This window comes from Nothoprocta perdicaria, unplaced genomic scaffold (genome assembly GCF_003342845.1).
Source record: "Nothoprocta perdicaria isolate Ctin4 unplaced genomic scaffold, notPer1 scaffold_97, whole genome shotgun sequence".
Taxonomy (NCBI): Eukaryota; Metazoa; Chordata; class Aves; order Tinamiformes; family Tinamidae; genus Nothoprocta; species Nothoprocta perdicaria.
This window is the reverse complement of record NW_020456276.1, coordinates 2,595,532-2,622,438: the sequence shown is the minus strand read 5'-3', so window position 1 is coordinate 2,622,438 and position 26,907 is coordinate 2,595,532. Positions and strand designations below refer to the sequence as shown.

Sequence of the window (26,907 nt, the reverse complement as noted above, 5' to 3'; positions counted from 1 at the left end):
TTTTTTTTTCTAATAAGAAAAAAAGAGCCCAAAGCAAGTTCAAAAACAGCTGAACAGCTAAGAACAGCATTTTTCTTTTGTAAATACAAAATTAATAAGTATAAAGCAGCTTTCATTTGAAAGAAAAAAAGCAAAAAAAAAAAAAAAAAAAAGCAAATCATCCCCTTCTGTATTTAAAAAAGACAAGCAACTATGCATCTTAGTTTATCTGTCTTGAGCTCCCAGCCTGGACTCATGCCACGTGCAAATGGAAGTTTCTAAAACACAATCTGTTCTGGAAAAGGGGAATGAAACTCAGGAGAGTACCACCTTCTCACAGGCAAGTAGTGAAGCAAATGCATTTTGAAGCAAAGCCATATTCAGCACCAGAAATTTAGGGCACTTTCCTCCAGATACCATGAAACCCTGTAAGGAGGAAGAGCCTGAATACTGCGTAATGGACAGGTTACCAAATTACTGCAAGTCAGGAATGGGCATGGTCCAGGATCAGTCACCAGCACGCAAGTACCTTAAAAGAACCCACCGAAATGAAGGGCAAGATGCACTGCCAAAATAATTGCTTTGCCTATGCAGTGAGAAGGAGAATACCTGGCTAAAGAACTGTTGGATCACTAAAGACAACCATCAGATTTATACACAGGGCTAGAAAGGACCACCAGGGTCACCACATCCAGTCCCTTGAAGATTGGAGTCTTCATCACCATGTCACCTCCAAGCCAACCTGCAGAAGCTCATGCAGCAAAACTAGGACGGTGTCCCTCCTCCCAAGCAGAGGTTCAATTTGCAATCTCTCCATAAAGACTTGTTGCCAACACATCAAATATTTACACTTACACCAGCATGAATGCAACATATGCATAACAAGGAATGTTAGGTTTCCTAAATTCATCAAATCAAAAAAAAAAAAAAAATCGCCATGTCTCCCTCCTAATCATTTATAGATCTATGCCCCTGGGATCATGGTTCACTGCTCTCTCAGTCTTACAGACTAGAGAGACTAAACGAAATCCTGAAATACAGCAGCAAATGGAGTTAAACAGAAATTATTAGGGCATAGCATCCCAGGGAAGCAGCCGGGTCGCACATCCGCGGCCGTTGCGAGGCCTGTCGGGATCACAGCACGTGCGCTGCGCTACATTTCTGCATCCCAGGAACTAAAAATCCCATTTCAGCATCCCTCCCGCAAGGGAAACAGTACTGTGGAAACACATCAGTTCATCAGCCAAAACTACTGTTACATAYTCAAATTCAAAAGAAGTAAGTACACAGCACCTTGAAGATGGTGGCATTTGGGGACAGAGGACTTTGACTGGGGCCAAGCCATCCTTTGGCTGATTGGATTTATCCGCAGGAAGGGCCTGTTTCACTGCAAAGCCCAGCAGCTGACTCCTCATTTGTTCATCTTCCCAAACGGCTGCACTACTTCAATAATGAGCTAGTATCAAAAAAGTGCTAAATCACAAATGAATAAACGTAGCCCCCCTCCTCCACATACCTCTTCAGGGCATAACTGCATTTAAAAATATGACAGGTGCACAAGAGGCTGGAGAATCTCCAGGGATTCAGTGCAGAAGTGGGAGAAAAAATTGTGTCCTTGCCATAGAAATGTCAAGTATTGCAATGCACCAGCTCCCTGCAGGGAAAGCAAACTTTGTACCATCAGTAATACTTGGCCATAACCACTCTGGGGTGGAAGATCCTTTGCAGACTGTTCTCCCTAAGTTATTTCCACAGGCTACAGAAGCTTGGAGCAGCTTTGGAAAAAAACCCCAGGATGCAGCCTCCCAGGGTGCAGCCTCCCCTTGGAAAACTTGTCACCCTGAAGGAAGTTATTGCCAAGAAATTGGTGTTCTCTGCTGTTCACCCAGAACCGAAGCAATTTAAGTACCGTTAGAGACGCACACATCGCTCCCGCTGCCAAGCCCTCCTCCCAAACTCCTCGCCGGACCGACGGCACTCTGTGACTTCTCCAAAAAGAAGGATTTTCCCTCACCCCAATGCTACATTTTAACTGTGAATGTGTTTTGCTCTGTATCATTTTGCAGGTAAAAAGAATGAAAATAACTGSTTTGCAAGAAGTTTGTCTCAACCTAGAGAACATGCCAACGGCTCCCGGCCTCGGAAGACTCAGCTTTCCTCCGCTAGGAATGGAGAGCTGCTTTGCTCKGCTGCCGGCCGGATCCCGTCCCCCCTCTGCTTTGGAAGCCCTCACTGAGCAGCCGTGCAGACAGCAGGGCCGGCTGGAGACGCTCTTCATGTCCGCAGGCCGCTGCTCCTTGGGTCTCTGCCCCGCGTTACTACATTTCCGTGGCAGGAGGCAGCTGCCTGGAGATCAGCTTTGCAGAGGCAAACAGAAAGGGAGATAATGGAGTGAATGACTTAGGAGTCGCACAACAAGAAGCGCCGGAGCAGGCGAGCCGGGGAGGAGACGAAGCCGGGAGCGCTGGGGAGGCGGCGGGAGCTTTGCGGCTGCGGCAGGAGCGCCCGTGGTGCCAGCGCCGAGGACGGTCACCCCGAGGAAGGCACATGCTTTGGGGACTGCTGCGGAGAGGTGCCGAGGAAGCCGCTGCTCCCGCTGAGCAGGAGCTGCAGGATGTCCGCGGCGCCGAGAGCAGGGGCGGCGCGGGCAGCGGCGGGGTGGGTGCCTGCGAGCAGAAGCTRCTGCGTTGTTATCACCAGCGCAGGCTCCCTCTGAAGGGCGGGCAGCCCCCTCAGGACACACGGGCACCTGGAAAGATGCTAAGCCAGTAGGTGAAACCCAGGCCCCATCTCTGAGCACCTCAAACCTACAGTGCTCCAGCACGAGCGGCACCTTTGGGCCTGCTAMGGGGCTCCATTGCATGTGCAATGTATGTACAAAACTGCTCTGCTCTTTGTGCTTTAAGAGAGTCCTTCGGGTCCTTCCACTCGGCTTCCTCCTAGCCGGGCTCTTGGCCTGAAGCCGGTTTGCTCTGACTGCAGAGGCCAGGCTCCTTCCCAAGGAAGAGCTAAATAAAGATCTTGAAACATCAGGTGCCCCCATCTCGCTAGAGGGTCTTCGAGGAGCTCCACATGCCAAGGAAGCCTCACACCCCCTGTGAGGTAGGTTAAGTTTTAGTTTTGTCCCCATCCTGTAAATGGGGAAACCGAGGTAAAGAGCGGCCAAGTCACGCGGCCTCGCTGCAGATCAGCGAGTTGCCCGCGGGCTCGTCCTCCTCCCCCAGCTCCGTGTCGCTGGGCTCTGCAAACGCGAGCGAAGCAGCGGGCTCAGCCTCMCGGCTCGCCTGCGAGCTCGGCCCGGCTCTGCTCTCGGCCCTGCGCTTGGAAACAGGGGCAGAAGCAGAGACGGAGGTGCCACCGATACAGGGCCGCCTCCAAGCGAAGCCCTCGCCTTCTGGGACGGAAGGCGACTGATGTTTCAAGATCCCTTCATGATCCTTCATTGTGCAACAGTTTGTACAAAACAAGCCTTGGCATCAGCAGCAAACCAATTTCAATCCATTTCTCCCTTGGGCAAAAAGGTCAGAATGAGGTGGACCCGCTGAGCCTCTATCAGAGTCCCCAGTACAGTGTCCAGCCCTCCCAAGGCCCCTCTCCTTCCTCACCCAGTGCTAACAACATGTGCCCTTAAAAGCTTAGCCCCTTGGCAGTCTGGAAAAGGAGAACTGTGCCCACAGCTCACGAGACGCTGGGGGGTGTAAACACAAAGTCTAGGGGGCAAAGGCTACAAGGGACTGAGATGCAGACAGCTGAAAAGCCTCCGCTGCCCCGAGGGCCCCGCTCCTGCTCTCCGGGAAGGCTCCGGGTGCCCGGTGGGAGCGAGCGCATGCGGCCCGACCCCGCGCTCCCATGGGAGCGCAGAGCCAGGTCTTCCGCTTGCAGGAGGGAGGCTGCGGGCAGGGTCCCCGCCGGGACGCCTGGCACCGTGTTATTTGCAGGCGGTATCACAGTGGTTAGTGCCGACTGGAGTGACGGGCAGAGGGGCGAGTTTGCTGGAGCAGCGCGCGGCCGGGCCTCAGTCGGGGAGCACAGCATCTCGGAGGCAGCGCGTGCACCGAGAGACACGAGGTCTCCATCAGTCCGAGGACAAGAGGGTGAAAGAGGAGGGAGGGGAAAAAAAAAAAAAGGCCTGGGGAGCATCACGTTGCCCCAGAGATTCACAGTGCCAGAGCGAGGGGAAAGACGTGGAAACGGCAGGCGGCTTCCCGGCTCCAGAGCTGACTCCCGCAGCCCGCAGCCCTCTGCACCTCCCGCCTCACAGGCAGCTATCAGCGTTACCCATGTTTCCGAGTAAGGAGAATTCACAGTGTTCAGCAGTGATCAGGTACAAAAAGCCGTTTTAAGTCTACAGTCTCCTAAGTGCTGCTGCCTTGGCCGCAGTGCCTACGTGGGGCTCAGTGCGAGCAGCTGGAGGAAGAGGGAGTTTAGAACAGCAGACAGATCAGATCGCAAAGGCACGGTTAGACTAGGTGGACACAGGGTTTTGTTTGCTTTAGAAGATAGTGGTCTCATACTTAGTGCTGAGGGTCCGCTTGGAGTCCTGTTTGGGGTCCACAACCCAGGAGACGCTGGCATGAGACTGGGAGTCTTGGTCCACTTCAGAGGGCTCCAGCTAGAGAGTAAAGAGGAAAAACCCACGTTAGACCACATGCACTTCCAGGACATGGCAGAGCAAGTACTAAAGCACTCGGCACGGGACGGAGAGGCTGCTCCCATCCCCAAAAGGGGCACGTTGGGGCCGAAGCAGCTCTCGCTGGGGAGTGGTTTGAGTCCTGCACAGCTCAAAGGCTTCCAGCCATGCAGATCTCAGCCCTTGATGTCCTAAAGCCTCTGAATCACCGGGAGCGACAGCTCCGCTTCACTTCACAAGCGAGCATGAAAGATTCGGCACTACAGAGATGACACCATGAGCAAAGGCAGAGGGAGAGAGGAGACAGCTCCTGGCAGGTGAGATCCCTCGGGATTTACGCTCCTGACCACGTGAGCTTCTCTCCTCTTGTCCTCCTAAATCAGGATCCTGCAGGGAGGTTCTCTACCACAGGCAGCCGAGCTCGTGTTAGCCGGGGCTGCTGCGAGTGCTGGGGATGGCCGAGCCCTGCGTGGAGCGGGGAGGGGACGCACGGCGGGACAGGGGAGCGGAGCGGGGAGGCAGGCAAGGCGGGAGGAGAGCAAGAGGGTAAAGACCTTGGCTCCGGGGCTAAGAGACTGCAGCGGCAGGTAGGAGGGGCGGTGAGTAGTACACGTGTGACAGTGACAGCGCGTGTCGGGAGGGAGCGGCACCTGAGCAAGCACAACACAGACAAAGGCGACGTTAACGGCGGGCGGGCGCTCRGCAGCAAGCCCTGCCGCAGGCCGCTCGCTGCACCCGGCCTGTGACCCCCACCCCGTCCTGCTGCCACCTCCGCTCACACGGAGGCTGCACGGATCCCAGTGCAGCAGTCCCGAAGCTACGGGCACCTCATGCACCCCCAGCGCCAAGAGGGAGGTGGTTTAAGCATCCTGTGCTGCGGGAGCGGGTCCAAATCCCAACCCCGAGCGTGCAGCAAGCGGCCCCGCAGCCGTGGTCCCGTGCGTACGTACTGCGGATTTCCTCACGCCGGCTCGTGGCTTAGGCACCGGTTTGGAAGATTTCGTTTCGATCGTTTCTCCCACTGCAGCCCCCGGAGGCTTCGCCCTCTGGGCTTGCAGGGCCAGCTGGTAGGCGACCTCAAACGCCTGCCCCAGCGTCAGGATGATCTCGTAGGTCAGGTTCTTGGAGAGACCACAGAAGACGGAGCTGTTAGCAGCACGTTAAGCTGCATGGTAGCTCCGTAGCAGGAGATGGGCTTGGGTGGGATCCCCGCACCTCGCTGCGGCGGGTGCCGTGGGCAGTGCTGAGCTCCAGCCCGCGGAAATGCAGAACCACCTGCGCGCCCATCGCCTCCCCTTCGGCACTGCAGTTCAACAGCACTTTGCAYGGCGGAGAGAAAGAGGCCAAGCGTTTTGCACAGCTGTTTCTGCCCCAGAATAAGAGGCAGTTATGCTGCCACACAGTCAGCGAATTAAAAGGCTGTTAAATTGGCCTATTACACTGCGCATAATTGAGAGCGTATTAGGGTTTTGTTCATGGCTTATTCCCCGAGAGGGAAAAGCTCTCATCCTGCTTTGTTCAGTAGTGGAAGCTGCACTAATGAAGGCAGACAAATATTCTCTGCCGACGGAGCTGCAAAATGAAAAGTGTTTTAAGCCAGGCCTTCGAGAGGAATATTTTAGAGCATAAATAGGTGAAAGAGTCCTAGAACAGACCATGTATGTTTCTATGACTCACCACACTAAAGCTGGGTGACAAARGGGGAACGGATGTGCCAAGATAATTTGGCATCACCAGCTCTCACCAGTGCCTGATGGCGCACAGTAGATTCACACCTAGCAGGCGTTTCCCATCCGAGGGGCTCAAGCTTTCACACCCACAAGGGACTCTGCAACTTGCATGGCAGCCCCTCTTCCTGCAGCATGCTGGGGGATGCCCTGAAGTGGGGTGTTYGAGCTCCAAACCCTGGTGAATGGGAGTGAACCCATCCTGCTACCGTGCTCTTTGTCCTCTACGTGTCTCTGGGAAGCACCTCCATGATTTATACACCAGGCCAGGCCAGGAAAACAGTGTGAGCAGGACAAGCCACCTGAGCTCCACCTCTGTGCACGTTCCAGCCCACTCACCACGTCCACAGTGCTGAAGACGTGGCAGTAGTGGTGGCTGGTCTGCAGGTCCTTGGTGATGTAGGCAAACGTGCAGAGATCCTCGGGGTCCTGAGCAGCGCAGGAGATGTTGCGGATCTCGTGCTCAGCGATGACGTTCTGCCAGAGGCAACCACAAGAACCCATCACCCTTCAGGGGACGTCAAGGACACCCGGCGATCGGGAGCTGCAGCCAACGCATATGGGGCAGGGAGGAAAATGGATCCTGACAGGAACGGGGGCTCTCAGCCAGAGCAGTCTCAGCCCTCTCCCATAGCAGGAATGAACAGCAACACAGCTGGCTGGCCCAACCTTTGGCACACGGGCAACCATCCCACCCTGGTGCTCTCCCATGGCCTTGGCAGCTCTGTAGGAGCAGATGAGTCCTGCAGCTGGTAGGACAGGACTTGGAGGCATTTTAAGCTCACCTTGTTAGAAGCATCAATGAACTTCACCCCCTTGTACGTGATGGACAGTATGATGGTTGGGATCTTCTTCATATGTTCTGTGGATTTCTGTGGAAACAAGAACATTCAGGGTTTGTGAAACTGTGCCTACACCAGGACCCCCCTCTACACCACCCATCACAGGCTGTGAGTGAATCCCCCTCGTCCCTATGGAAGTACCCTCATCTTGGCACAGGCATCCTGCGTAGACTCTGTCCCTCGGAGATCTTTGATCAACATGGAGCCCAAGTACTGTTTGGAAGAGGGGGAGATGTTAACATGTGTTAGCACCTGGAAGTCTTCCCAATCCCAAAGCAATACGGGTAACCCAGGATGTGAGAAAAGAAGCGTGACGCCTCTACGGGCACCAGCCCAASTCCCAAGGCTTCTCCCAAAGCCACTTACGTTGGCCTCGTACCCGCAGGACTCGAAGATGAGCTTCTCAGGCTGGTGCTGCCAGCTTTGCACCGGCGCGTAGGGGGCAGCCAGGCTGGGCGGCCGCAGCGTCAGCTTGGACTCGCGCCGATCCTCCTGCGAGGGACGAAACACGGGCGTGAAGCCACAGCCGGGCTGGAGCACKGAGCCCGGGAGGGCTCTTCGGGCCAACGCAATTCCTGTTTGCAGCGACCAAACCTCCCAGGGGCTGGGAGGAGGCAGCGCCCCAAGGGTGACAGTGCCAGTGGTAACGGAGCTGTGAACGGCCTCTTTTCACTGAGGCATGAAAGTGCCGTTGGAGCCAGCGAGGGCACAGGGAACGGGGCCCCAACGGCCCCCATGCACCACCCGGACTCCCTGCCACCCGTGCAGGGGACGATCCTGCAGCGACCCGGGCAGAGACGCCCACAGGGTGCAGCGTTCCAAGCGTGCACTGACCTGCAGTTTGTAGCGCTCGGCTCGGGGGTAGGCGGCAACGTCGGTGCCACGGTCGTGTTGCCTCTTGGCAGTGTCCCCGCACGGCAGCAGCAGGTCAGCAGATCGGCCCGTGCAGGAGTCGTTCTGGCTCAGAGGTGACGACGTCTGGGACATCAGATCTTGGCACTGCAAGGGGCAGATCCCAAGAACCGCCCTGGTCAGCAGGTGCCCCGGCCCCGTCTGCTGCTTCCTCTCACCGCGCTCCTCCTCGTGCCGCCTGCGCCCCCTCAGCCGCTGCCCCGACCCTTCCGCTGCGGGACTGGGCACCGACACAGCTCRTTAACTCAATGGCCTGTGCTGGGCACATCCCACGGCCACTGCGTTAGTGCTCAAACAGCAGCTGCTGCCCAACAGCTGCCCACGGTGCCAGGAAGCGGATGGACCGGCGCCAAGCTGGAAAGCATCCCTCTGGGAGCAAGGCAAACACTTCTCCTGGGGCCCATCCGGATGGGACAACCCACTGTCCCCTGCGGCACCCATGCGAAGAGCACGAGGGTACAGGGCCACCTGGAGTCCCTCGTTCCCCATGGGATGTCCCAGCAGTGCCCGGCACGGAGGCGCTGGAGCCTGGGAGGGACGAGCCGGGAAGGACGCGGTGCCGGCTGCGCYGAGCGGCGCACGCAGCGGCCGGGAGCGTCAGCTCCGGTCAGCGGCCCGGCTCCGTCTGCCCTCGACGCCCTTCTGCTGCCCGCGCCAGCAACGGCCCCTCTGCTTCTCCAGCCGCCCTCCCCAGCACCTCAATGGGCGGGTGCTGCAGCCCGGCCCGGCCTCCAGCCCRGGCAGCCTCCAGGGAAGCCCTGGGAGAAGCTCGGATCCTCGTCCGGCCGCTTCCCGGCTGGGTTTTTGTTGCCTCAATGGTGGTGAGGGGCATGGACAGCGCTCCCCGTGGGCCCCTGCGCCCACGTGCCGCGTACACCAGGACAAACCCACTTTGCACCGGTGGGACCTTGATTCCTAGAAACCCCATGCAAACAAACAGGACATGGCAGCCCAACCAGCTTCAGCTCCAGCTGTTCTGCTTTAAAAGCCCTTGGGATCCAAGGCAAAAGGGAAGAGGGAGGCAGCAGAGCAAGGACTGCTGTTTGCGACAGGGAAATTCTGGTCCCTCCCAATTCCTGCTCCAGGAAACTGATCTGCAAACAGCAATGAAGGAGCAGCCAGATACGTCCCCCCTCTGTCGCGTGCTGCCCTGCGAAGCTCAGAGCTGAGCTGCAAACTCAACAAGTTTCACTCAACTCAGCTCTCAAATGCAGGTATTCAGGAGGAGTGACAAAGGTGACAGCTCCCTTCGCAGCCAACCCGATACCAAAGGGTCTAATGTCCAAAGGTTCCCTCTCCTGTAACAAAAATGCACATTCAYAAATCCTACCCAGGGCTCTTCTGCAGGGAGAGCAGCAGCTCGGGAAAAGCCGAGCCAGCCCAAGGAGCCAGATTTCACTCTCCTAAACCGTGTGATCAAGACAGGAGGCCACAGCTGCATCTGACCGCACCAGCTGAGCAACATCACACTGTGGCTTGGGGGAAAATTGGGTTATAWTTGGCCAAGAAGCCAGCGGGCAGGGAACGGGCTCTGCTTTTCCCTGTGGTGCAGGGAGTCGCATCCCACACCCGCCAGCGCAGCCCGGATGTGTCCGTGTGCCTCGGCTCTCTGCTCGGCACGGTGGGCATCACGACAGGGTTTGACCCACACCAGAGAAAGCTGGAAAACTCCTGGTTTTGATTGTGTGTCTGCAGTTGTGTGGCCTAGGCTGGGGCAGAACTCGTACACTGCGACGTGAAACCGGCCACTTGTCCTTACTCTGCCCAAGCCCTCTGGTTCAGTCACTGCTATGAAACAGAGAGACTTTTCCCATCACCGGGAGGCCTTTCCGATTTGGGTGTTCATTCCAAAAACCCACCCAAGCCAGGCCCATGCCCACCCCGCGGCTGCTCCATTTCTGAGTTCTGCCTGGCTGCGTTCAGAGCGGGAATGTGTGGCTCTGCATCGTGCACATCCATGCGCCCATGGGAATCACTTAGTGCCCAACGCTCCCACCTCCGTGTGCAGTCATCTCAGGGCTTCATGAACTGCTCCCAAACCCCCGAACAGCCGAGGGCCTGGAGTAACCTCAGCTTCCAGGGCAAATCGACTTGTTTTTAGCAGAAATGAGTTGTTTCAGTTTCAGCCTCTTTTAAAAAAGGCAATGTGCTTTTCAAAGACCGCTCTGCCTTTGTTACTCTCAATACTCACTTTCAAAGGAGTTTTAACTTAAATATTGACTTTGTGGGTTTTATTCTCCCCCTTTCTCTATTGACTCTGCTAGGCAGAATTTCCTGTAGCAGGAAAGGCCGAGCGGGCTGCGGGCGCCGAGGCGGGGTGCCCATCCCGGACCCCGGGCCCACACTCACCCGCAGCTGCGAGAACCGCGGCGGCTTGGCCGGGGGCTCCTCGTAGGGCCTGTCCGCCAGGGACGCGATGATCCTCTTCCGATGGCCCAGCAGGTTCACTTTGAGCACCTGCAGGGACAGCAAACGGGCCGAGCGCAGTCAGGGCCTTGCCTAACTCCCAATGTGCACATTTAACCCTGCGAGGAACAGCCAGGGCCTCCTCTGCTGGGCAGCTCCCCCCATCACTGCTTCCCTATGCCCCGTTTTCACTCCTCCGTACTCACATTCACTATCTCAAGCTCCCAGAGGTTTTTCACAGTGTCGATGGAGCTGTAGCCGCTCGAGAGGAAGGACTGAACGTAGTCCTGCAGCCCCAGGGAGTCGAGCCACGCGGGCACCGACGGCTGGCTGTTCCCGTCGCAGCCCAGCGGCTTCAGCTGCAAAGAGCACAAGCCAGGAAGGGGTTAGGAGCTTGTGGGGACAGTGAACCCAAAGCACCCCGCAGGTGGCTGCAGTTAGAGCTGATTTAATGCAGAAATCACCGCGTGAAAAAGGGCAGGAGCCCCAGCAGCTCTGCCATGTGGTTACCAGCTCCCTGCGAGCGCGGCCGCGAGAGGAACCGCGGGGCTCCGGTGCGCRCAAGGCAGGAGCCTTTAGGAGCAGGACGAGCTCCTAAAACGCGTGCTCGCAAAGGAGGCGCCGGCCCGCGGTGCTGACCTTCGGCAGGGAGCGCGCGGCCTGCAGCAGCTTGCGGCGGTGCTGCGCGTCGCCGATGCCGATGTCCCGCAGGTCCTGCTCCTCCATGACGTTGCAGCCCTGCGGGAGTGAAGCACATGGCAGTGAGGATGGGGGGACACGGGCGCCCTGYGCATGCAGGTGCCAGCGCTGCCACCGCTCCCTCGGCCCGAGGAACCTCCAGCGCTCCTTATTTTCGTGTGTCACATTAAATTCCCTCGGTGCCAGTCTGTCCTCTCAGGACACATAACAAGGACAGACAACACGGTGCAGAATAAACCASCCTGCTCCGTTGCGCAGGAGCCTCTGCTTCAAGGAGGCTCCCTGAAACCCAGCCAGGCTTCATTTCACAGGAGAAAAATAACCTGCTGCTGCAGAGCTAATTAATCTCGCCCGCACCGGGGATCTCGTAACCTTTGCCAAGCCAAGAGCCGAGCGGCTGCTGCTCAGAGCCGAGCTGCTCATGTTGAAGGGGCTCTCTGAGGCGCTTCGAGCCGTCCGTGCCCCAGAGCCTCCCGCTTCAGCAGGGCGACCGCCCTCCTCCTCCTCCAGCAGCACCCAGGAAAACACAGGAAAAGCATCCGCTGCTATGATGGAATGAAGCCCCTTTGCTACAAAGGGCTCTTCTATTAGGCGCCTTGAAGCAGAGCTGCAAAATTTCAGAGAAACTTCTGTTCAGGTGTTCTTTGTTAGCAACATCCTATGCAGAATTTACTACTTTTTATTTCTTTACCTTTATTCKACAGCCCAGGGTGCTCCCCTTCGGCCCTGGCAGAGGTTCAGCAAGAACCTCTTGTCAGAGGAGACGCCAGTTCCGCAGGGCTCGTCCCCAGGCTCACGGGCTGGGGACAGGAGGGCTCCCAAGGACTCATAGCCCAGGTCTCCGTGAGCCCGTCGCCTCCAGCGGCACATTCAGAAACGCCAATTACGGCCCCAAACGGGCACAACAYGACCCTCCGAAGAGGCGGCTCTGCCTCCGTGCACCCCGACAAGCGGGGCCCCAAGTKGTTGGACCTCGCGCGTCGCTGCAGGGCCAACACGGATCTTGGGCCCGTGACAGAGTGACGGGACATCCCGAAGGGCYCCACTCATCCCAGCACCGCTCTCTTCCCAGGCGGAAGGGGCAGCTGCTCCTTGATCCTGCCAGGAATGGGCGCTCACCGCTTCCCGCGCTGCATCTGGGCGGCAGCTGCAGCTCCCATCCATGCACACGTTCCCGTGGCGCTGCGTGCATGTGTTGRACCGGCTGGGTTCCTGGTAGGAAATCCTTGGAAACTTCCTATTGCCAGATAAGCTGTAACGGTGCTTGCAGTGCACGAGGCAGCTGGGACCAACCCCAGGCCAGGAGGACGGCGAGCGGTGCGCGGGCTCTCCTGGGCTGCCGGCGACGACACTTTGGGCCGGGCTCTGCTCCGGCCCCGCTGCTCCGCAGGGCGGGCACCTCCAGGCCTCCCGGACACCGTGCAAGGTCACCCAGGCCGGACGCCGCTCAGGTGAGCCCCAAGCAGGCGCTGCCGAAAGCGCCGCTGCCCAAAGCTGCCGCGTCCCCGTGCCAGCCAGCCGCTCCGCAGGCACCCGGCTACCCGATTTGGAGACGCGGCTTCTTGCGCAGAGCCCGGCCAAGGAAGGGCCCGCGGCAAAGGGAGCTTGAGCCCAGGCCACGCCGCCCTCTCCAGCCAAAAGGCAGGTTAACGGGGCCCGGCAGCCGCATGAAGCCCCCCGAACACCAGTGCCGGATTAAAGATCCCGTGCGTCGGAGGGGCGACGGGCACCAGAGCATCTTTGCTATCAAAAGCAACAGAGGCAAGCCCCAAACATCGTTTCTCTAGACTACAAAGGCCTCCACAAACATCTAGAGCGGATTCCCGGCAGCTGCAAGTCCCTGCAGCCTGTTTTTTTCCCCCATTAAATGTGCACAAAGCTCCTTTTCTTCCCCCCCTCCTCCTTATTAGTACATTCAAGGCGATTTGCATCTTGTCAAGAATTTCGCTGCCGCTGCTATTCATTTCCTGCTGGCAATGAAAAGGCTGTGCGTCGGAGACGCACCCACCTCCCCGCAGACCCTGCTCGAACGGGGACAGCACGGAGCCAACCTCGGCAACGGAGATGCAGCGCTTGCCTTGGCCTCAACACCACGCACCAAGCTTTTGGGGGGTTAAAATATATATATATATATACATATATATAAATATATATATTTATATACCACAAAGCAAGCCTGCAGCCCCAGGAACGGTGACATGTGCTTGCTGCTGACGGGGCTCTACGGGCTTGTGCTTGGAGTGAAGAGCCCTGCTAATGCATCTTGCTCAAGAGGACAAGAGCAGCTAATGCCTCGTTAATGGACTAATTTATCAGCTTGTCCTAGGAACAAGTTTGCACTCTGCTCACGCAGAGCCGCCCTTAGCTGCCTTCCGCCCAGGACGAGAGCGACAGCGTGGAGCAGGCCAAGAAAATCACCTCTTCCTACAGGAAAGAGAGGGGAACTAAAGCAGCACAGAGAAAGTAGGGCCTTGAACGGAGGCAGAACTGAATACCTGGGTGCATTTGCAAGGAGCGGTGCATTTGCAATTGGCCTCGGGCTCTCTGAGCTCCGYGCTTTCCCTTAAGGGCACCTGTAGTTTCTGATGTGTGGGAGGCTGCGGGAGGAGAGGAAGGCCCCCGCTTCACGCAGCCCCTTCAATTTTGCTTCATTTCCCCCTGCTCTGTGTGCCCTGGCAGTGCAACAGCGGCAATGGAGGGAACTGGTCACGGTTGTCAAATTCAGGCCATTTTATTGAGAGAAAGAAAAAAATTAATTGCTGTTTTAATGGCTTCTCCTTAATGTTTATTGGGCCCGGAGCTACTAATGAATCAAATGCAAGTATTCTCTAAACTGCCAGCTCCGGTCCACCCACTTTGCTCCTCAAAACCCACTGCAAACTCGCTGCTCTCYGCGAAGCTCCTTTCCATCCTCGGAGCAGCTTTGCCGCGGCTCCGTCGCGTCTCCCTGGTGGGAGCTGCGGGCCAGGGGCTGGAACACTCTCCCAAGCCCCAAACCCCTGCGTGGCTCAGCTGTCACGTCACAGAGTCGCAGGCTGGATCCGCTCCCGCCATCCCAAACGCAGCCGTCGCAGGCAGAGCGGTTCTTGCGAACCACCCAAGGAGCATTTGAAGCCTGTCGGGGAGCCGGCCAAAAAGAGGGTTTCGGYGCAGGAATCGATTCCCGCGCAGCCGCTTGGCAGCGGCCCTCGCACAAGGGTTCAATTACGCTCCTACGGGGTGTTCATCCAAGGCATCGAAATCAGCCTGGGGGCCAAGCGACTCCAAGGAGGAAAGACATTTCCAGTATATTGGCAGCAGCGATAAAACAGTAGACAATACTATGTAATGTGGCTTATGAACTCCCTACCTAAGTCGTAAAAATTAATGAAAGCCACGTCGAGTCATAAATGTGCCAGGCAGCATGAATCAGGCTGGAGAGATGCTGAAAGCCGATTAAAGGTTGTCACAGGGAAGGCTGCCGGCGCGACGAGGCATCGGCTGCCGCTCGCTTCCATCCGCCACAACTCGGAGAACGTCCCGAGAGCCCTCTTCTTCGCACATCCCCTCTGTGTGCAACGCTGCTGCAAGACGCCAAGCAGCACGAGCTTTGCCCCAATCACTGCTGCAAAGCGACAAGTTTCATAGGAAAACGGACGTGGGAGACGCAGCTCCCGTTTGGCAGCTGAGGGTGCCGGGACGGGGCCCGGGAGCGGTGCAGACATCAGGTGAAAGCCGATGTCCAGCCAGCGTGGAGCTCAGGCCAACGCTCCACATTTTGTTTTCCCGCTGCTCACACAGGCATATACACAAGAAAAGAGGAAGGATCCTCTATAATGAAGAGCACTRCAGGCTAACCTACCGTGGCATTAAGTTGCATTCAGGCCAATTCCTGTCAGAACTCTTAAATTATTTGTGGACACCCCGTTCCTTCAGTGCCCTCTTCTTTTTATCACTTCTCTCCAATTATAAAAAAGAAGTCAGAGGAGCCCCTGGCACTACACGAGGAGAACAGATTTCCATTTCTGACGCTGTCTTATCGAATCACCATTAGTTGCTTTCTGCTCTCTCCATGGGAAACTGGCCTCAAAAAGTAAAGAAACCAAAAAGAACTGGTTTGTGTTGTTGTCTTTCACCTGCTTACTTGCAAAGCAAAATGTCCTTGTAATGAATACTCCATACTCATTTTTCCTGGTCTTCCAGCTCCTTCAGTTACTGGTCAAGAACAATTAAGTCTATTTATATGTAGATAGCTATTTATTTTTTTCTGAAATCATGGTTTTGCAATTGGGCTTGGGTTTTGCAACTGGTGAGATCCTCTTGGGTCACTAGGTGTGTTTCCCTGCTGCACAGATAAACCTCTGTGGATCTGAGCAGAATCCTAAGCACCAACCCCCTTCTCCTCTTTTTTCATCCCCACCTGCCTGAGGATGCTGCTCTTCCAATTAAAGCCACATTCCAGGTCCCTGTCCCAGCTGCACTGCCCCGAGCCAGCAGTGCCAGCAGGGAAGGTCACTCGGTGGCAACGGTGAGGATGAGGAAAAGCAGCTGCTCCCTTGGACCACGTGGCTCAGGCCAGGGGGAACAGCAGGAAAATCAAGGAAATGCCTTTTCCCAGAAATGCTACCGTGGAGCTACTGCATGAACGCAGAGGGAAGGTGGGAATTCCTCCACCAACACAGCCCCAGGATGCCGCGCAGATGCGGAAAGAGCAACCATCCTTTTAGGAAACGGCCCTACTTCAGTCTGCCTTGCACAGCCCATTCCCCCCACAGCCAGGACAGGCGACCAGACACAACCTGAAATAACTGTTGACTTCCAGCCCCTTCCCAGGAACACACGCAGGCTTTAGCATCACGTCAGATTGTGTTTGAGCAATCCCGCTGCCTTGTGCAAGCGATGGCTTCGAGTACTGAAGGCAGCGCTYGAGCACGACACTTTACTTGGAGCTAGCCATAAACTTGGTGTTTTCCTGAGAACGCCGAGTGCCACGAGATGCTCTCGGGCGCTGCACCAACCGCTGCAGCCTCCCGACCGCACCGCAAGCACTGAACAGGAAACACACCCCACGGAAACCCCGAGCACGACAAACATTGACCCCCGGTAAGTGCTGCACGAGGGACCCCGCGAGGGCAGTGCTGCAAACCCAGCCCGGRTGCCCCCCATCCCTGCCACGGCTCCCGCGACGCCCCGCGTGTCCGGGCACGATGACGCTTTGCTGCACTTGCATTAACACGTGCGCTTCCCTTCTCCTCCCCATGCCTTTTCTTGGCTTCCTCTCCCCRATAAGCTGCTTACAAGCGCAGGAGTCCCTGTGAGCCCTGAAAACAAGACAATTTCAAGTAGGAATGGCCTCAAAACCAATCAGTATGAAAAGCAGTACTAGCATTTGTCCTGAGCTCCCCTCAGAGAGAAGTACCAGAGAGAGAAAACTCTACAGGCGCAAGGGGGTCGGTACCCAGTACATCCAGTGACCATATTTGTGCTCTGTACCAAGGAGACCTGAAGTTCAGCAGGAAGCTGAAGTTCTCCAGCACTAGAAGTGATCTATGAAGCAGCTCGGGAGCAGGAGGCCTCCAGCCATCAGCAGAGCTGCAGAAACCGTATCCGGAGCCAGGATCAGCTYCGGCGTCTGACATGGAGGCTGCTCCTTCCTGCCCTGATTTTCYCAAGAAAGGTCCAACCTGAGGACAGCCCAGACAGAGGGATGGTCACACAGGGCACGGTCCTGCTCGCGAGCGCTCCTGCAGCTCATCCCCCCAGGCTATATCCCCCATGGATACAGGATATAGGATATGCTCTTTCTTTTTAATTGTACCTTATGTTACTCACTATTACAGACTGACTGCTCTTTGGAGGGGTATGAGGTTACCGAGCTCCTCTCGGATGCCGCTCCGCACACATGCCACGGTGCCACATCCCGGTCTGCTCCCGCAAGGCTTTCCTGCCTTTTGGGTTTGGGGTTTTTTCTTAATTTTCCACCAAGCTTCRTGCCCGCTCACAAATGCCCACCTGGCCTTTCAAGCTGCAGAGGGAATATCCCCCAAACATCTCCTGTAGCAGCACATCCAGTGCAAGGTCTCACGCAGGGAACTGGGATGTTTCTGCAGTAAAAGAGCCCAACTTCTTCATTTTTGCCGCTCCTACTTTTTTGGCCTCCTAGCCCACCTACCAACTTGCAAATCATTCTCCAGAGCTCCTTGGACCCCAAAATGTCAATAACAACATCATGAGATCCTAATAAGGACTAAGCCTTCTGCAAAATTATTTAACCCCACAAAAATAGCATAATTTAGCTTGAAAGGGTCTTTATTAGCAGTTAAAAAGTAACAGTTAATAATTTCTTTATTGCCTCCAAGAGAGAAGGCTTGGACAACCCGCGCCATGAGRAGCACCCAGGTCCTCTAAGGTCTCCCTGCACCAGCCAGCTGCAAYGTCTACACCAAATTTAATAATTCATCTGAGAGCATCAAAATCATCATTAAGAAACAACTGAACTGCTCGCTCCACTTTTGCGCTGCATCTGAAGGCTTCTCCTCCAGTGCCAGGAGGTGACGGGAAGAAAAGGCACAGAGAGAAGTTTTGAGCATTAACCCCCCATGCTGGAATTGCCCAGGACACAAATGACAGGATTTAAAGCCAGTCTCAGCTTGAGTGCTGAAGTGAACGCATTGGCAAAAGGGATAAGCAGCAGAAAGGAAAGCAGCCAGGGCTGGTAGAAAATGCTTTTTTWAACTTATTTCACCTTTTAAGACTATGAGGAGATAGTGTCCTATTCCCTGTAAGCAGCAGCAGGCTACTTCCCACACTGGGAATCGGCTGGCAGAAGATGGGGAGAACAAAACCAGCGTAAGCAGTCCAGGAAAGCAACTCAGGCACCACAGAGCACAGAGCACAGGGAAGCCGATACCTTTTCTCTCATTTCAGAGCTTAGAAAATCCTGCATTAAACAGTTGGCAACTAAGTATGGCTATTTTAGTGCCCATAAGCACAGCCAAGAAAATCGCCCGCAGCTCCTGCCTTCCCCGGGCAGGGGGACGCTGCCGCAGCCGGGTCTGCAGCGGGAGCACCGGCGTCTCTGCGAGGCCCAGCCGGGCGCTCCGGCGTCGCGCGGTGCCGCTGGAACCGCTGCCGAGCGCGGCCGGGGCGCAGCGGGCTGCCTACCAATGCCACTTGTGCCAGTGGCTCGCGCAGCAACCGCGCAGGAAGCCCTCGCCCACCAACAACCGGCTTAGCTTTGTGGCTCGTTGTCTTAGGAGAACTCTGGTTTTATACCACGCCGCTTCAATATAGCCCCCGGTTACTAAAAACTCGAGACTGAACAGAAACATTAGGACACAGACATCRTTAGGTTTCAGAGCCATCAGTGTCAACACAATTAGCTACAGATCATTAACATKCAGACAGCAACTTTCAGCGCTCCTCCAGCTAGCARGAATGGGCCAGCACACAGACTGCTYAGCAATTTCCTCAAAACATTAATGAATTTGGGCTCTCATTTCAGGAACAAAATGCATATTGAAGATAGAGGGGGCAAAGTAAACGGCTTTTCACTGTAACATTGACATAAAAACTTAACAGCTGAATTAAACGCGAGGGTGAGCAGTGCAAGGCAGACCTCGTTCCCTRCTCTCCTGCACCTCCCCGAGACCACCCTGCCAAGCTGCAGAGCCCAGATGTGCCCTGCAGCTGCACCGGGGTCTCGGGASAGAGTCCAGGCTTGGCCAGGGCGCCTGGTGGAGCATGCGTGTCCCAGCCCACAACTTACCAGGAAGCGGACATCATCAAAGCCGTTCAAAAGCAGCTTACTCTCGTACTGCTGCAGGCCGATGGACTCCAGCCACTCCCCGACGCTCTGCTCCAGCATCCGCGAACCTGACGAGAGAGGAATCGGCAGACGCTTGAAAAGGGAAAACCCGTTAAGGCGGTAGCAGCGGCACTCGGAGGAAGACAGATGGCACTGCCACATCATCGTCATTACCGCGAGGAAACTCAACAACCAAAAAATGGTGTGCTCGGAGTACAGCAAACCAGCGGGCAGACAATTCCTCTCGTGGCACTGAGCAGGGACTAGCACCTTCTACGGCTCCGTGTTAGGTTTGGATCCCGCTTAATGCTCAGAAAAGCAGACCCTGTTGCCCGAGCAAACGGCAGCRAAGCGCCCGCGGGTCCCGGGCGCCGCATGCAGGGCTCGCAGGGCGACTTTCTTGCCAGGCAAACATAGGAAGCCCAACCCCGCGGGGCTGCAGATCCRCTCGCAGGCTCATTGGAGGGGGCGGGAGGAGGGCAGCGCGCGTCCCCCCCGCCGCATTCCCAGCGGGAGTCGCAGGTGCGAGCGGAGGCAGCGGAGCCGCTCGCAGGTCCTCTGGTCCGTGCAGCGGAGGCGCTACCCGGCACAGCGGGTCGGCAGCGCCGGGGGCACCGCGCGGCCGGGGAGCAGCAGCATCTTCATGCAGCCGCGACAAGGCGGGCGCCCGGCACAGCAGCAGAAGCCGGGCGAGGGAGCAGCCGTCGGGGAAGCCATGCAGGACAAAGGACGTGCACAAGCTGCGGCGGAAGAAGAGAAGGGCTTATACTTTTTTTCCCCAAGCAGTCCTGAAAGAGGCAAACCATGGCAGGGGTTTTGTCCTCTTCGCCGGCGGGTCACGAGGAGCAGCGGGTGCCGGCACTTCGCRCCTAGCGGGAACGGCAGCGCCGGAGCGCACGGCGGCGCCCGACCCCGGCGTCTTCCCCGACCCRTCTTCCCGCTGGAGCATTCAGCCCCGCCGGCTGCTGCCTCCCTGCTTCCATCGGCTTTCCCATCATCTTCCCCAGCCCCGTGCTGGCGCCGGGAGCGGCGCCRCAGGGGGAGGCGTTTTCCCTGCCCGCGACGCGCAGCACAATAGAGAGGAGCCCCGATGCAAGCGCGCCGCTCTTCCCGCRGCGCCTCAGGTCCCCGGCGTGCCCCGGCACCTCCTTCCAGCCTCTGAGAGAGGAGCCTCCTCCTGCTGCCTGCAGCAGCCGCGAGGCCGACTTGGAGGCCGAGCAGCGGCGGCCAGAGACTTGTTACYGTCCCCTAGCAGGGCTCGAGACCTCAGCTACAACGCGGAAAGTTCAGAGATCTCCTTTTCACCGGCCTCGGGGAATTTGGTATGCGAGACGCGCAGGACTTCTGCAGGCTTCTCAACGCATCTGTGTTTCAAGGGCAAATGCAAATAGAGAAGACGACCGGGAAAATCAAGTTTGCTTTCCTTGAGTCTTCAGTTCTGTTACTGCCCGAGCCCTCCTTCCCACAGCCATCCACGACGTGGAGCTCCCGGCACGCTCTGGGAAGCGCTGGGATGCAGGATGCTGCCGCCGTGGTCCAGGGGAGCGCGGGGTCCTGGCGCCGGGCGCTCCGAGCGCGCGCTGCTCCCCGCGGGGCTGGACGCGGGGCTGCGCAGCACCTCCAGCCTCCCTCCTCCCTTCCTCCCTTCCTCCCTTCCTTCCCCGCCGTGGCCGGAGCGGTGGCCGGAGTGGCAGCCCCTGGGCGCGCGCCCGCGCGGGGCGCTGCGGCGGCGGCGCTTTGTCTGACAGTAGCAAGCGCCGCTCACGGCCCCGCTGCCGCGCTCGCCGCCCGGCCCTCCCTTCTCCTCACCCTCCTCCCGCTCCTCGCTCCCGCTGCACAAGGGGAGGGAGGCGGCAGCTTCGCCGCCCGCCCGTGGAAATCACCCCCTTCCCGGCATTTGCTCCGTGGTGGGCTGCACAGTGTGGATCTGCAAAAAGCAACAAYGTCCCAGGCTCGCCTTGACAGCTCCAAGTGATTTGCGGCTGGGTCAGAATTAATTTACCAAGCGAGAGGTGAGGGAGCTGCTTGCTGCCTCCCGCAGCATCTCTGGAAGCAGCCGAGGGATTGACCCGGGGAATGAAAGCGCAGGAATCCCCTGCTCAGAGCTCCCGAACCTGCCCTTACGGGACGTGTTCTCCCGGCTCAGCCCTTTGCACACTTGTAAATACAGCCCTGCTTTTGTGGGGCAAATCTGCAGCRGCACCAAGCTCAGGTTTCCTGGGTTTAAAACCACTCGCATCAAGGGAGAAGGAGGCTGGGGGATTGCAGGAGGGAAAGGAGAGCGGGTTGACTTGAAAAAGTAAAAGAGGGAAGTCCAAAATATAAATCCTTGCACCCTCGGAGGGGACAAAGCACCACAGGAGCAAGTGGAGCCCAGCCACTGTGCCCCGTTCCCAGCAAGAGCCTCACTGCAAGCTCAGGCTAAACCAAGCCCTAAKCCCCAGGCAAGGCAGCTCCATCCTCCTTTCTTGTGCTCCAGATTTTAGGAATCCTACCTCTATAGTGATGGCAGGGGAAACAAACATTGGATAGAGTAAAGCTAGAAGGAATCGGARTGTTTTTGAAGTTGCAGCAAAAGAAATTAAAAAAGAAAAAGGCAATTCAATTCTCCTTGCAAGACGTCTTTGAGGTAACACTGCTCGCTTCCAAGAGAATGGGAAGGGACAGGGAGAGCGGACAAGGCTCCTGCAGAGGGAAGGAGCAAGTGGCATCCCTGCCGCAAAGCCTCCCCTTCCACTTCCCCTTCACCCCGCTGCCCTCAAAGGCAGCAGGAAAACGGGAAACACAGGCAGGGAATGTGCAATGGGGGTGAACTGGGGCAAATTCCGCCCAAACTGGTAAAGGTGCAGAAAAGAGAGACCCAAGGCGCAGCTTCAGGYGCACAAGGAGGCCGTAGCGCTCGGGAAGGTTTCTAAAAACCACAGCTCAGGCCCGGTGCTGCTGTTGTGGATCCTGAACGCAGGCTCAGGGCAGAACGCTCCGGTCCCCAGCCCCGGCCTCCCGCACTCACAGCCTTTATAAAACGGAGGCGTTTGAACCCAGCGGCCTCTCCTGTTGCTCCAGTGCTGCATTGCAGAGATAACAGTTGTTACAGCTGCAAACATGGCCGGGGGAGGCTCTTAATGCTCACACTGTTGGAGGAAAATCAATGCACCAAATGACACTAAGATTCCTCCTTCACCTCCTTGTGGAAATCAGAGAAGGCAAACACAAAAATGCACCACTAAACCAACACTACTTATAAGAGGCAAAAAACCCCAATAAAACTGCATACTTCAAGGCCACAGAAGTATGCAGGTAAACTGKTTTTTTTTAATAAAAAAAGGAAATTGCAAAGAGGAATCTGACCAGAGCTAAGCGCTGTCTACAGAGCCCAGGTTAACATTAATTATGAGGTCACTTTCCTCTCATCTCTCTGCTRACTTAAGAACATATGACATCCAAGCGTTTGTGACCAGGTTATTTTTTTAAATTTCCTAATCTGACACTCAAAATAAAGTGTCTTTGGAACTGCTTGCATGAGAGGCATCCTAATAGGTAYGTTTAGTCCGTCCCTGAAGCGGCGTTTGTCTGCTAGGTTGGAGCACTGTGGGGGTTAGGGGCATGAAAAGCAATCGTACAGCAGATCAGAGACACGCTTAAACACAGGAAGAGATTTTGGCATCTATGGAAAGATCCTGATTGCAGCGACCCTGATGTACGACAACTCTGAAATACAAAATCCCCACCCAATGCTCCAGAGCAGAAAGGATTTTCTGAACCTCGAAGAAAACTAGGCAGACCTAGGCACAAACCACTASACTGAGGAAATACCTTGAGGGACGGACTGAAGGGTTCACTTAAGGTATCAGATGCCACCAATAAAATTCCACAATTTCCAGCAGTGAGCGCATGCTTAGAGTTATTTAAGGTGCAAAGTCACCTCTAAATTGACCCTATCTTAAAAAGCAACATTAAGTCCCCAAATGCAAAAAGGCAGCCAGGTTCAAAGCCAGGAACAAGCTAAAGCCCCTGCTCAGGCCCTTGTGCTCTAGGGGCAAGCAGGGCGACGCGCGCGAGCTGCAAACGCTACCTGAGATCCTCTGCTGCTCCTGAGAAAAGTCGATGCCTTCGCCGATGGAGCTCATGATTTTCTCAATCTGAAAGCAAACAGAAAAGCACATGCAGTCACTCAGAGCTCTTTGCAGGCAGCGAGGGGATCTCACCGGCCAAATCCAGGTGAGGATGTTAAGATATCCCTGGGCTRGGAGGGATTTCCTTAACACCTTGCCCGGGAATGTCCTCCTGAGGATGGATGGCTCCAAAAGGCCACGGAGGGGCTGCGATGCCACAAAGTCTCTACCTTCCAGAGAGCTCTCCAGAGCCCCAAACTAAACAGCTCTGGGAAACCCACTGCCCAGGGGATGAAATTTGGGGAAAAGGAGCCCCCAGCTCTTTAGCTCACCGGGACACACATGCAGTCCCTCGGTCACCAGCAGCAAAGCCCCAAAATGCAGAGCCCCAGCCCCTTCCTGGCACGCAYGGGGCAAGCTCCACCGCAGCTCTGTCTGCAAGCCTTGCGTTTGGCTTTATTTGTTATTTATTTATATTTTAATGGCATTCCTCAATCCTGTGCAGGTAACTTCTGCTCCTCTCCACTCCCACTGAGTGCAAAGATGCTTGGGCAGAGTTTGACAACAAGGCACAAAAGCAGCATCACCACAGGGGCAAATGCCTTGAGGAGCCAGGAGAGGGAGCTGAAGACAATTTCATGCCCCGACTTCAGCGATTCAAAGGCAGCAGATACAGGCAAATCTCATGCAAATAGAAAAAAAGGTTAAAACTGTTGCCTAGATGGTGTCTTTGCAAGTCCACCTAAGAGCTGGATACACTTTTTTTTTTAAATTGATTTGCAGTTTTCATATAACCCAAGAGAAATTTTATACTACATTGTCTATATAGTAAATACAAAGTTTTCCAAACCGATGCTAGATCACAGTTTGCAAATATGACTATTTTAGCATAACACTGCAGAGGGAAAACTCGCAGTGACAACTGCTAGACTGAATTTGTTACAGGGAAAGAGCTGCTAAATCTCAGTTCAGAGGCCTGACTGGCCAGCATGGAACAAATAAAGCCTAGGATGTCCCAAGAGCAGAGACACCCGAGAGGCTCAGGTCTGCCAGCTTACCCCAGGTGCAGCCTACAACGAAAGTAGAAAATGGAACAAAATAAGTCTTCAGGGAGACTCCCAAATAGGAACGGCTCAAGGAAACATCCCTGGGATTCCCAGCGCAAAGCCGATGCCCGTCAGCAACGGCAGAGGAGGGAATGTAAAGCCAAGTTTTCCTTCCATTGCAAATACATCCTTGCMTCACCTGCCTGGGCTCGAGGTGCCCAGGCAGCCTCCATGCTCCTGCTTTCAGGAACCCTGCTCCTCCGCAGGAATTGCGCGGGGGCCTCCGGACACGGGGCTTCTCCGCACCGTTCCAGTGAGCAGTACCTGCCGCGGCCAGCGCGGCCCCCAGCGAAGCCTGGAGCCCCCGGCCGCCTTCCTGCCCCGCGGGGACACGGAGGCCATAGGCACCGTGCAGGCCGCAGGGGAGGGGGTGACACGAACCTCATCTCCAAATAAAACCAGGGCCTCGGGAGGCTGGAGCGGTGCCACGGCTGGACGCTGGCGCGGAGGCCTCGCTGCCGAATCCGGCCCCGATGGCCGACGCGGCTCACGGAAAGGAGCCGGAGGTCGCGGAGCGTCGGGCACGTCGGATACAGACACAGCCTCAGGACGCAGCTATGGCCCTGGCAGCCCCTGCTCTCCAGCCAAGGGGAGCTCGTGCAGCGTCTCGGGAGGCCTGGGAAGCCCTTGGGCCCCACGTGGTCATTCGGAGCAAGAATCACTTGGGTCCGGCCAAGTGGTTCTTGGAGCTGGTCACGAAGGGGGATTAAAATAGAGACGTGGAGGGAGGGCAGAGGGGGGAAGCGCGTGTGCCCAAGCGAGCCGAAGCGAGCCCGCTCCCGCGGCAGCGCTCCCGGCGGATCGCTCTTACGCTGCGCGAGGGCTCAGCTCCGGAGAYGGGAGGCGGCTGCAGCCGGCGCGGCTGGGGAAGGCAGAGAGCACAGGAACACGTCGGAGAGGCGGATTCCTCCCCTGCCACCCGCCTCTCGCCGGGATCCGGGTGCCTCTGAGGAAGGCCGGCTCCCCTCGCGCTCTCCAGGAAAACACGACGCCCTCCCGGGGACACCCGCCAACCAGACGCAGTGACCGCAGAGCGCGTTGAYCGGGCTGCACAAATAAGCACTCGGGGGCAACGGGAGAGGAGAGGGGAGAGAAAASTAGGGAGAACGAAGGCTTTAAAGCAGCCCCGTGCCCTTCAACCAGCCCTCAACCGCACTGCCAAGTGTTCGGCGGGGCTGGAGAAGCGGATTTTCTGAAAGCAGCACATGCTACAGTTTTTTAGGCTGTTCTTTCCCGGTACTTAATTATTAAAATACAAAAATACTGTGTTTAAATATAGTGCTGCAGCTTAGACGCTGGCGCGCTCTGAACACTCGGTTCCGCTTCGGTTTGGGCTTAACCTGTTCTTCCCCTTGGAAGCTCCAAACAGGATGTAGGGGGGTAGGGTTTTTTCCCCCCTTATATTGGCCCAAATAACCCCGATAACCTTTTATATCCTACAGTAACACAGCCACACCAGCTCTTTACAACCTAGCAGGGCGGCTGACTCTGCGCTACCAAAGGGCAACAAGCCCAACGAGGAGCCAAGAGGGAGCAGGGGCAAAGCCACAAAGCCAAAATCCTTGGGGAATAACCAAGGGAAGGCTGCAAGAAGCCAGCAACCGGAGCAGGGGCTGCGGTGGGAACTGAGGCACACTGATCCGCAACAGAACTCGCCCAGTTTTGCTGCTCAAGAATGAGCAATGAGCAACCCAAAAGGGAGCTGGGTGCGGCCGGGAGGCCTGCGAGGCCGGGGAGGCGGCGGGTCCTTCCCGCAGGCGGGCCRGCAGCCACAACAACATAGCAACTGGCGATTCGTCTCCAAAACACAGCTTCATTTGCAACAAACTCCCGAGCATCCAAGTCCTGCCTAATGGGGAGAAACGGATTTGCTTGCAGAAGCCCAGGGAGAGGCAAGGCGGCTGAAGACACGCTCGAGGCTGAAGGTTTTTCCTGCTTTGCAACGCTGAGGACGTTCCGATTCCTGCAAAGTGACTCTGCGCTCCGGAGCACACGTGGCAAAAGCATCCAGCACCTTCCTACGTGCGCGGGATGCAAACGCCGAGGCTGAGACGCTGCTTTGCTTCCGACAGCATCTCCCAGCGGACCCTCTGGGGATGCTTCCCCYGGGAAGGCAGACGGGAAGCCCGGCACACACGGTCCGCTTCCCACAGAGGCCTAAGCAAAATCTAAATTACGGCTCAAATGCCCTTAGATTTACCAAGAAACGCTCAAGTTTTGTGCTCTGCCTCTGCAGACAGCATCAGTGATTCCCAAGGACATATCAAGGTTGTCCTAGGAGGACAAAATATAGATAACTGTGTGGTGCCCRCACCACCTGGCCAGTTAGTGCTGCAAGCTACAGCTATCCCATCCCACGGGTTTATAAGCAGAGTTTCTCCGCTCCCTCCAAGCCCTGGGGGAACAGGAGAGAGGCTGTTGGACAACGAGAATCCCGCTAAGCCTTGAAGCCCAGAGGAAATGCCCTGTGATGCTGCTGTCCATAAGGAGGGCAACGGGAGCGCTCACCTGCGCGCCGAGCGCTGCACGCAGGGAGCAGAAACGCTGCTCAGGTGAAATTCGGTAATTAAAGCAAAACGCACAGAAACCAGCACTGTTTGCCACATGTATGGTATTAGTGCATCACAACGACACCCTGTGGCATACACATAATTAAGGATATATCAGGAWTCGCACTATAAATCCTTATTATTAAAGAGTTCATAACC

At 56.3% G+C, this 26,907-nt stretch overlaps 1 protein-coding gene across 3 annotated transcripts in view; it reads right to left on the bottom strand.

The window, feature by feature from the left end:
- Positions 1 to 904: 904 nt before the first annotated feature.
- Positions 905 to 26,907, bottom strand: part of ANKS1A (ankyrin repeat and sterile alpha motif domain containing 1A) — a 37,818-nt gene continuing 11,815 nt past the window's right edge. Inside the window, exons 2-15 of one of the 3 annotated variants that reach the window (XM_026053112.1) lie at positions 23,054 to 23,120; positions 18,943 to 19,049; positions 11,136 to 11,234; positions 10,703 to 10,855; positions 10,440 to 10,547; positions 8,013 to 8,177; positions 7,545 to 7,670; positions 7,320 to 7,391; positions 7,122 to 7,208; positions 6,676 to 6,813; positions 5,560 to 5,730; positions 5,164 to 5,259; positions 4,494 to 4,591; positions 905 to 2,336 (exon numbers count right to left, since the gene is read on the bottom strand). In XM_026053112.1, the coding sequence (XP_025908897.1) occupies positions 2,333 to 2,336; positions 4,494 to 4,591; positions 5,164 to 5,259; positions 5,560 to 5,730; positions 6,676 to 6,813; positions 7,122 to 7,208; positions 7,320 to 7,391; positions 7,545 to 7,670; positions 8,013 to 8,177; positions 10,440 to 10,547; positions 10,703 to 10,855; positions 11,136 to 11,234; positions 18,943 to 19,049; positions 23,054 to 23,120 (1,491 nt within the window). In that variant the 3' untranslated portion in view covers positions 905 to 2,332. Of the gene's footprint in view, positions 2,337 to 2,531; positions 2,740 to 4,106; positions 4,592 to 5,163; positions 5,260 to 5,559; positions 5,731 to 6,675; positions 6,814 to 7,121; positions 7,209 to 7,319; positions 7,392 to 7,544; positions 7,671 to 8,012; positions 8,178 to 10,439; positions 10,548 to 10,702; positions 10,856 to 11,135; positions 11,235 to 18,942; positions 19,425 to 23,053; positions 23,121 to 26,907 lie in introns of those variants that run through there. The other 2 variants (XM_026053113.1, XM_026053114.1) reach the window with 2 other exon arrangements.